The 11017-nt window shown below is 29.5% G+C and overlaps 1 protein-coding gene across 1 annotated transcript; it reads left to right on the plus strand.

The window, feature by feature from the left end:
• Window positions 1–433: 433 nt before the first annotated feature.
• Window positions 434–4525, plus strand: LOC107632941 (RNA-binding protein-like protein). Its single transcript, XM_088508085.1, has 3 exons — window positions 434–740; window positions 3125–3419; window positions 3595–4525. Exons 1-3 carry the CDS (start codon window positions 527–529, stop codon window positions 4193–4195), a joined length of 1110 nt encoding a protein of 369 aa, XP_088364211.1. The 5' UTR covers window positions 434–526; the 3' UTR covers window positions 4196–4525.
• Window positions 4526–11017: the final 6492 nt, after the last annotated feature.

An 11017-nucleotide genomic window follows, 5' to 3' on the forward strand; every position in this document is an offset into this window, starting at 1 on the left:
ATATTCATATCTATTATAATATTTTTAAATTTTAAAAATTATTGTACTAAATGTAATATTTATTATTATTTATTAAATATTATTTTTAATTTAATTTACTAAATACAAATGCTATAATTTTTAAAAAATTATATTTTAAAAACTAATTTTTATAAATTATTTTTGAAAAATAAAAAATTTTTAAATTAAAAAAATAATTTTTATTTTTTAATATATTTAATAAATTTTTTATAATAAAAATAAAAATACTAAAAAAATTATTATTTTTTAAATTATAATTTATATTTTTAAAAAGATATTTTTTACTTAAAAAAATAAATAAATAATATTTTTATATTATTATATTAAAATATAATTAAATATAAAATTATTTTTAATTTTTTTAATTTTTTAATAAAAATTATATAAAATAAAATAAAAAATCCCCCCGAACAAACCCTAACACACAGGAAGCCAAGAAAAAGGAAAAGGATTTGTTGTGAAGGCGTGAGAGCGTCAATTCACAATCACAATCACTGCACTCAATATGTCTTCCAGAGACAACAACGACGAAGCGCCGCCGCATCAGCACCACCAGCAGCCGCCTCTCTTAAGCAGCCTCGTCGTCCGTCCCTCCACCAACACCACCGACGCCTCTCCTTCACCCGACCGTCATCGTCATCGCGATCGAGACCGTGACCGTGACCCTCCTCCCCCACCTCTTCATTCTCGCTCCGCTCGATTCCCACACGATCCTCCTGGTTTGTCTTCTCTCTCTCTCTCTCTCTCTCTCTCTCTCTCTCTCCTTGTTTTTTCATCGCTTATCCAATTTGATTGCGACTTAGGTTTTCGTTTCTTTTCAAATTCAGATCGATATATCATGTGTTTGTATCTTCTGAGAAATTACGTTTGAACGTGCGGTTAACATGTTTTTTGTGTACGCATTGACGCTTTTTCTGTCTCTTGTTGAAATTTTGCCGATAGGCCTTTTCTAATGGATTTGGATTCGTGCTACCATGAATTAGGGTTCGTTGTTCTGTATAGGCATTTAATTTAATTTAATTTGATTTCGGCATCAACAATTTACCCTATTGTTGTTATATACTCGCCTGCATCCCGGAGGTATGTTATTAGTCAATAACCTAAAATAAATTCATGTTGAAATATGACACAGGTGAATTCATTTACTGCCTATATAGTTCTCATAACTAAAGAGAATTAGGTTATTTCTTTCCCATGCCAGGAACTCAGAACTTTTTAAGTATGATTTCACGTGTAATAAGTGAGTTGAAATTCTCTTTGATTTGTGTGAGGGTCCCATCATATGGAAACTACCATATATTGTGATGAGTTTTATTAGAGTTAATGTTTATACAATATGTTTGTCAACCATGTGGATCTCCTAACAATTATGGAGTGTCAAGTGTCAGCCAGTAAATAAATTTTACATTTGTGTGTTACAGCTCTGTTGTGCTTGCAAGAACTTGGGCCTTGAGGAAGGCACGATGCTATGAATTAAGCCTTGGATCATGATCTGATATTTTTTTTAATTCAAGGGTTTATAAGATTTTTGGATGATGGATGAGTCTATTCTGCTGAACATGTGGGTTTTTTGCAGCAAAGAATCCGTCTCATGTGTTCTTATTTTGCAGAGCCATGGTTATATGTTTGGTTTGGGTTATCTGTGGGGGTTTAATGGAATCTGAGATTTGATCTAGGACAGAGACATAATTTTGGTGACAGGACACTCATGTAGAGGGCTGAAACTGACCTCTTATTAATTGTTTTAGTGATATCATCTTTAGTTGTAACCAGTCTTTTGATGGGTCTTGGCTCCTTGATAAGGATTTCTCCGTGAGTGAGTGCACTGTTATTTCTGTGGAAGCCTTCCTGACCTCATGACAACATGTTCACCAATGATAAACTTCATACCGTCACTGGTTACATGGTTCTGTTTTTGGGCCCATGGTAATTGCAATTCCAGTTACATATTAATACCCTTGCGATGATTGTGGCCAGTGGTTATCATTTTGCTTTTAGGGGGGGTTTTTTTCCTCATTTGGTTGATTATATAGGGATGGTACAGACAGATATTTGTTTACTACTTCAAAGGCTTCTTTTCAGAGTAATAATTCATCATCATGCAAATTTGGGCGTTTCAATTGTAATGGGATTTTTCTATCTTCTGCTTAATCCTTAAGATTTTTCCTATTGAGAATACGCTGGCTTGGGGCAATGATATGGTGAAAATGGATGCATGTCTTCTAACACGGTGGCAACATACTTCTCTATTCAATTTCATTCTACTGTTGTTTTGGAGTTACTTGGGTTATAGTTTATAGCAAAAAACGGGGGGTGGATTGCTTATGGTCATTGTGTCACTTGCTAATTGGCTTGGTGGGGTTTTCTGCCTGGATCATTCTTTGGTATGGTTTTCTGCAAATTTCTGAACTTTGTTGCCTAAATCTGACCTCTGGCACAATGGATTAAACTGTTGGGATTATTTGTGCTTTGTTGGTGTTCACTGGTGCATATTTCTTTATGGTGTACATTTTGGTATTCTGCTTGTGGATGTGAGATTACATTGTGAAGGGTGAAATCTAATTATTGGTTTCCTTCACGGGCCTGCGTTTTCTAGGAATTAGAAAATAACTTCATTTGAAGCTGGGTTTGTAACTTGGTTTTTACTTTATAGAGGAGATTGCATTAAGTTGCGTAGCTTCAAACTATAGAATGCTTAGGTTAAATAGTTTATATTTAACTATGTAGTAGTCTATGAGGTAAATGAACGTAGCCGTTTGAGATAGAAAAAGATATGGGTTGGCTTGTATCAAGGACATGGATACTTTTGTTAGTCCAAATCCTGGCTGGCTCGTTTGACATGTTAACTTCGCTGCTAACAAGGATCAGCTGTTTGGGAAGCAACAGTGAAGGGTTATCATGTAAACCTCATGCGCACTTCACCTTCTTACATAACAATGAGGAAGATCCCTGCGTGGTGATAACTTTCCTTATGAAGTGTCAAAGACCGTCTGGCTGTTGCTGATCACTAATATTACGCTTTTAATATAGATTGCATAGTTACTTTGTCCTTTACTTCATGTTGGTTCCTTATTTTTAGACTGTGCTGTCTTTCTTTTCCCAGGACATAGAACTCATGCAGGTTCTGCCTCTCCAGTTCGTCGTAGCGATGCAGATCATCGCTATGGTTCTGATTATGATAATTTGTCACGAAATCGTGGATATGGTAATGCAAGAGAAGCTGGGAGATATCGAGACCCATCACCCCCTTATGGCCGAGGGAGAGTAGGTGGCAGGCCAGTCGGTAGAGCCTTTGATAGGCCTGGCTTCAATCCTGGACTACTTAGAGGGGACAACGTCAGTAGAAATAATCCAAATGTGCGTCCTAGGGAGGGAGATTGGTTCTGTCCGGATCCCAGGTAACTATGTTTTCTGCTTGAGTGGGAATTGCTTCTTGCACATGCGCTTATATATCTTGTATTTAGTCTTGAGGTTCCGGATGTTGTATTTTGAGTTAGATGATAGTTACGTGTTGGTTATATTCTTCACACGAGTACGTTCCCTCAAAATTTATCTGGCTTTATGATGTTGCAGATGTGGCAATCTTAACTTTGCAAGGCGGGACCACTGTAACAGCTGTAATAGGCCTCGTTTTGCTAGTGGTGCAAGTCCTCGGAGGGCTTATCCTGGTCCTCCACCACTTCATGCTCCTCCTAGACGCCTTCCTGGCCCTTCGATCGCCCGTTCTCCGGAAAGGGCAATGAATGGCTATAGATCTCCACCTCGGGGTTTTGCCAGGGATGCTCCTAAAGAGTATCTGCCACCACTAAGGCATGAAGGAAGATTTCCGGATTCTCCTCATGCGCGCAGAGAGCGGATAGATTACATTGAAGATTCATACAGGGGGAGAAACAGGTTTGATAGGTCCCCCCCACTGGACTTTGGTCCGAGACGCCCTTCAAGAGATGATTTCTCTGGTGAAAGAAAAGTTTTTGATAGGCGATTGCCATCGCCCCCACCCTCTGCACCTCTCTTGCCTCACCGGGGTCCGTGGGCCCGTGACGTGAGAGAGAGAAGCCGTTCTCCAATAAGGGGTGCCCCACCGCCAAAAGGCTATCGCCAAGATATGTACTTGGATCGTGTAAGAGATGATAGGCGTGGTGTGGGACGTGATAAAATTAGAGGAATGTATTAGCTTGGGATCCATATGAACTGTAATGGTTTTTCGCGTAGACTTTTTTAGTATTAAATATATCTCTGCTGTACAAGTGATTCAGTTCTCTTTGTAAACTCTCTTAAATCTCTCGTCAGGAGTTGATCCCGATTGGTTAGGCGATTCATTTGTTGTGTCCGAGAGAATCAGTTCCTGTTATCTCCAGCATTAGGACAATCGTCAACGCATTGGCAAACTATTTGATTCCGGAGTGTACATCTTTTTTTCTTCTTTTGGTTATGAGTGTACATCTATCTGTTTCTTTGATGCACGGAATCTCAAACATGAAAGATGAAACTGTTGAGTATACCATTTTTGTTTGTCGAGCAGAGGTTTGACTATTTTGTTCATTTGATGCATGGTTATTAATGGTCCAAGTTCATGGACAATAGTTAATTGAGAAACGTTATTGGGTTATTGCCTCTTTAACCTTTTTCACACGAGACTTATTATAGAGAACATGGATGGAAGGAATTTGAATTCTCTTAAATGAGAAAGTTGGTAAAGTGATGGGTTATTCATCCTTTCATGAATTGTGTCTCATTATTTTAATTTAGAAATGATTAGTTTCTTAATTTACCACTTTATTAACGTTTTCCCTTTAGAGGATCTTGATTCGATGGAAGCAAGATGCGCCCTTATCCATATTCCATAGTAGGCACTAGGTGCCACCCAAACAGGAGCCTCGGCTACTTTTGGCCAGGTGGTATAGACTATGAAGTTTGTTATCTAATTCGGTCTGGAGCTATCATATCAGCAATTTAGTATTGAATATGTATCAATACAAAATAAAACATGTCATGTACCATGTATATTATTTTCTCCGTTTTTCTGTTTGCAGCTAGAAATTTATTCTATTATATAAAAATCGAGCTTTTACATCTAATGATAAAGTTGACATGGCATGTTTCTGAGAGTGTTTCTTGATTTATTTTTTTTTAACTTATTGAATACAATTTATTATGATGGATTAATTATATCAACTAATTGAGTTGATTAGATATTTAAGTATCACACAATGTAATATTATGTATATCAATTAATTGAATATAATTGTTCGAGTATAATTAGAATCAATTAGATCAATTAGCATTATTCAATATATCTAAATATTTATTATATGATATTACGTCTTTATTATTTCGATTTTCTTATCACTTATAAATACCCTTTTATATTGTATCATTCTACATAACTTGAATACTCACAAACTTTTTTCCTATTGCTTTTGCTTCCCTTTCTAACATGGTATCAGAACCATGGTATCCTCCTTGAGGAGGATAAGTTGATTTTCTTCGGTGAAATCACCGTACTTTTCATATTTTTTTGTGTCATTTTTTTTTCCTTTTCTTTTGGCAATGCTTTGATATTTTTCTGACTTCACCGATTAATTCATCCACTATTTACTTATTCTCATGGAGAAACCATAAGTTTTTCGTCATTTTCCGATAGTTTGTCATCTCTTCACAATTTTTGGGGAGGGGGAAGTAGTTATTGTTTGTTTTAGCTCGTGTAAAATAGAAAAAAATTAAAAAAATGAAGGAAAAATATTTTGTCTCCTTTTTTATTTTTAAAATATATTTGAACAATTACAGGCTTAATCATATTTACTTAAATAATAATTTGCATGCATACTTTCATTCATATTCAGTAATATTATTGAAGTTTATGATGACTGAAATAGTAAAGTATATTTTTCTAATTAAAAAACAAATAATCAATTTTTTAGACATCCATATTTAAAAGGCTTTCTTGTTCAAACTACCCTCAATAATCATTTTTTTAAATAAATAAATAAAGATACAAAAAATTAAATATATAAAAATCGAAAAATCTAAAACATAATTGTTTCACAAAAAATAAATAAATAAATAAATGAGGACTACTCACAACAAATTACAGAAAACAAAACATAACCATTAATTAGAAGTGTACCTATTTTTAACAAATAGAATGAATTACCCTATAGAACAAAATACACAATTGGTAAAAGAACAAAATACACAAATATAAGGAATATTCATAATATTTTATCAATAAAAATAGAGATATTTAAGTATCACACAATGTAATATTATATATATCAATTAATTGAATATAATTATTAGAGTATAATTAAAATCAATTAGATCAATTAGCATTATTCAATATATCTAAATATTTATTATATGATATTACGTCTTTATTATTTTGATTCTCTTATCACATATAAAAATACCCTTCTATATTGTATCATTCTACACAACTTGAATACTCACAAACTTTTTTCCTATTGCTTTTTCTCCCCTTTCTAACATGGTATCAGAGTCATGGTATCCTCCTTGAGGAGGATAAGTTGATTTTCTTTTGGTGAAATCACCGTACTTTTCATATTTTTTTCTATGTCATTTTTTTTTTCTTTTCTTTTGTCAATGCTATACTTTTTTTACTTCACCGATTAGTTCATCCACTACTTACTTATTCTCATGGAGAAACCATATGTTTTTCGTCACCTTCCGATAGTTTCTCATCTCTTTGCAATTTTTGTGGAGGGAGAAGTAGTTATTGTTTGTTTTAGCTCGTGTAAAATAAAAAAGAAAAATTGAAAAAAATGAAAGAAAAATATTTTTATCTCCTTTTTTATTTTTAAAATGTATTTGAATAATTACAAACTTAATCATATTTACTTAAATAATAATTTGCATGCATACTTTCATACATATTCAGTAACATTATTGAAGTTTATGATGACTGAAATAGTAAAGTATATTTTTCTAATTAAAAAACAAATAATCATTTTTTTAAACATCCATATTTGGAAGGCTTTCTTGTTCAAACTACTCTCAATAATCATTTTTTAAATAAATAAATAAAAATACAAAAAATTAAATATATAGAAATAAAAAAAGTCTAAAACATAATTGTTTCACAAAAAAATAAATAAATAAATAAAGGCTACTCACAATAAATTACAGAAAACAAAACATAACTATTAATTAAAAGTGTACCTACTTTTAACAAATCGAATGAATTACCCTACAGAAGAGTCAACAATCGACATCATTTGGTAAAAGAACAAAATACACAACTATAAAGAATATTCATAATTTTTTATCAATAAAAATAGAGATATTTAAGTATCACACAATTTAATATAATGTATATCAATTAATTGAATATAATTATTAGAGTATAATTAAAATCAATTAGACCAATTAGCATTATTCAATATATTTAAATATTTATTATATGATATTACGTCTTTATTATTTCGATTCTCTTATCACCTATATCATTCTATATTGTATCATTTTACACAACTTGAATACTCACAAACCTTTTTCCCATTGCTTTCTCTCCCCTTTCTAACATGGTATCAGAGCCATGGTATCCTCCTTGAGGAGGATAAGTTGATTTTCTTTTGGTGAAATCACCGTACTTTTCATATTTTTTTCTGTCATTTTTTCCTTTTCTTTTGTCAATGCTTTAATGCTTTTCTGACTTCACCGATTAGTTCATCCACTACTTACTTATTCTCATGGAGAAACTATATATTTTTCGTCACTTTTTGATAGTTTGTCATCTCTTCACAAGTTTTGGGGAGGGAGAAGTAGTTATTGTTTGTTTTAGCTAGTGTAAAATAGAAAAGAAAATTGAAAAAAATGAAAGAAAAATATTTTGTCTCCTTTTTTTATTTTTAAAATATACTAGTGTATGTTTCTGTATATTGTACGGGATAATTAATAAAAATATATAAATTTTTTTTATTAAAAGAGATTAAACAAAAAATATATATAATAATTATTACTATAAATATTTTACAAAGTTATAATTAAAATTAAAATTTAATTATTTTTAATGTTAAAAATATTAAAAAGAATTAATTTTTGTCTTAACTTATTTGGATTGATTGAGTGGAAAGTAATTATTAGAGTTTCAAATTCCGCCTTGCGTATGTAACAACTCATTGGCTAGTGGTAGGCCCTTAATAAATGGAGCTTCAATCTATGAAGGATTAGTTCTTGACCTACCGAGTTGAAAAATACAGTAAAAGAAAATAGTATTTGTCTTGAAAGTAGAACAATTTTCATTGATGATAGCAATACTTATGGAGATTTGCCTTTGTTAAAAGTTAACTATGACAGTTTTATTTATTAGTATCATATTCGTTCAAGATGTTAATTAAACAATATGATCAACGTTAATACCGGTTAAAATTTTATATTTTATGTCATAATTTTTAAGTTTCTAAACTTATAAATTTATGTCATTACAAAAGCTATTAGATTGATTAATATTTTTTGGTAATATTACCAAAACACCGTAGTTGAGTATATTAATTTGTGTAAAAAGAAACTATAATAACTTTTGTTATTCAATATATAATTTATTCTATTGAAAAATGAAATATTATTCCTAGATTGGAATACATTTTTTCTCTATTTTTATATCATTTTATTTGACAATAATTACCATTAAAAAAATGAATGACTACACTATTTTATAATATGATGTACAAAATAATTTTTTATTTTAAAATTAATTCTGGTTAGTGAAAAAAAATTCAAAATATTTTCTTACACAAATTTAAATTTAAATTTGAATTCAGAATTGATTAATAACTCACCTTTTTTAAAATTTTAATAACAAAAAAAATAGTTAGCTGCAAAATATTCAGCATTTAATAATTGTAATTATTTAAATTTTAATTACCAAAAATTGAGTTAGAAATTAATTATAACTTAATAATCAATAATACATTTATATATATATTAGTATACAAATAATAATATCTAATATATCATTTAATTTTTTTAATAGAGCTAATGTATAATTTAGTGAGGATTGATTTATTGTCTAAATTTTCGTTATAAACTTTGTAATATGTGAAATAGTGATCTTATTTTTTATTATTATTTAAAAAATTATTCATAATTTTTTATTATGTAATTAACTTAATTAATAACCTTTATTATTATTTTTCTAACAAAAAAATCATGTTTATATTATTTGTATATTTTTAATACTAATAAATATGTAGGTATTTATACTATTATATTTATTGTCTTAGATAATGGCTTAAGTTACTTATTTCGTATGTTAAATAATATAAATTATATTTTATATATTAAATTCATCGATTTATCCATATTAAAAGGAGAAAATTATGCAATAGATCGTATGTTATAAAGGTTAGTTAATTTACATATAAATTATCTTTAGAAAAATAAAGAAATAATTTATCACATATAATAATCCTTGATATATATAGTGTCATGTATATATTAGGATGATCTATTTTAATTATGTGAGTGATTATTATTATTCACTTTTTCAATAAGATAGTAAATAATATTTAAAATTAACAAAAAAAGATAATTAGAATTTTTTTAGTTTGATTATAAAATCTATTGTAAGTATACCTAATTTTATATATACTAAATATAATCATATTTAATAGTATAGTATTTATTACAGTAATGACTCAAAATATTAAGTCAAGTAAGTAAGATCAACCTAGGTCTATTGTTAGGATCCTAAATCCGAATTAGGTTCATTGTCTTAAAATTCGATGCTGATAAAGTTTACGTGTCCTATCTCAAATCGGCTCAAATTGAATTTTCGTTGCTAGTTATAGTAACAGATACTCGTGTGGGCATGGCGGTGGACTCCTTTTTCCGTCCTTCACTCATCCCCGTTCGCTCTCCATCTTCGTCGCAAGTCCCCCGATTTAATTATCTCCTTAGCAAATGCAGATACCCACGATTATTTATGGATATTCTTTGAAAATTTTTGAAAAAAATAACAAAAAAAACTATAATATAATAATAATAAAATAATCAATTCAATATAATTCAACACAACTCATAATATATTATAAAAAATAACATTTAAAAAAAATATAAAAATATCTTCCAACATAATAACATAATATAATATTTTAAAGAGAGACTAAGCAACATAATGATGAACTTAAGAGGCAGAGAAAGTGAGTTAGAGGAAGAATAGATACAAAATCAAGACTAAGGATGAGTCTAAAAAGAAAAAAAGTGTTTAAATGGGAGACAAAAATTAGGATTACCAAATTTAAGAAATATATATATATATATAAGGAAAAATCAGTAATTTATATTCATGTGAATTTAACGGGCCCTTGAAGAGGGTACTTATGTCCCTATCCCAGTATATTTTACGTGGACAGATCTTCACCTGTAAAAATTTTACTGATTTCCATTTAGTCCCAGATTGGCTAGTCTTTTTTATCATTTCAATTGCTAGCATTTGTTGGTTCGTGACGTGAAACTACTCTAGCCATTTAGTGAATTCCTAGATAACCAAAGTTCAAGTTATATCATTCTCATAAAATAGTAACACCCTTAAAAACTATTAATCAAAATACATAAAAATATAAAACAAAATCATAGAAAATTTTGGAAAAATAAAGAAATTACAAAGATTAATATAATCAATGAATATAACAGATAAAAAAAAATTAAAATACAATATCATTAAACAAATTTCAAGAAAAAAATGTTGAAAAAGAACCTATTAACCAACTTTTATAAAAATATTATAACAAATTTAAAATGTCTTTAAAAAAATAATTCTATTAATCAAAATACATAAAAAAATAATTGATATAAAACAAAATTATAAAAATATTTAGCAAAATTAAGATAGAAAAATAAAAATAAAAAAATTACAAATATTACACCCAAAACACAAAATAAAAAGAAAAAAGGGATAGAAAGTATATTCTAATTATATATAATTAAAATATATTATTAAATTATTAAATTAAAGAAATTGAATTGATGTCTAAAA

This window comes from Arachis ipaensis, chromosome B3 (assembly GCF_059453495.1).
Source record: "Arachis ipaensis isolate K30076 ecotype BB chromosome B3, ASM5945349v1, whole genome shotgun sequence".
Classification (NCBI taxonomy): Eukaryota; Viridiplantae; Streptophyta; class Magnoliopsida; order Fabales; family Fabaceae; genus Arachis; species Arachis ipaensis.

Excerpts from the sequence above, each read along its gene's own strand:
- LOC107632941 (XM_088508085.1), top strand. The coding sequence starts at position 527 with ATGTCTTCCAGAGACAACAACGACGAAGCGCCGCCGCATCAGCACCAC. Across the intron at positions 741-3,124 it reads ATTCCCACACGATCCTCCTG|GACATAGAACTCATGCAGGT; the intron begins GTTTGTCTTCTC and ends TTCTTTTCCCAG. Across the intron at positions 3,420-3,594 it reads TGGTTCTGTCCGGATCCCAG|ATGTGGCAATCTTAACTTTG; the intron begins GTAACTATGTTT and ends ATGATGTTGCAG.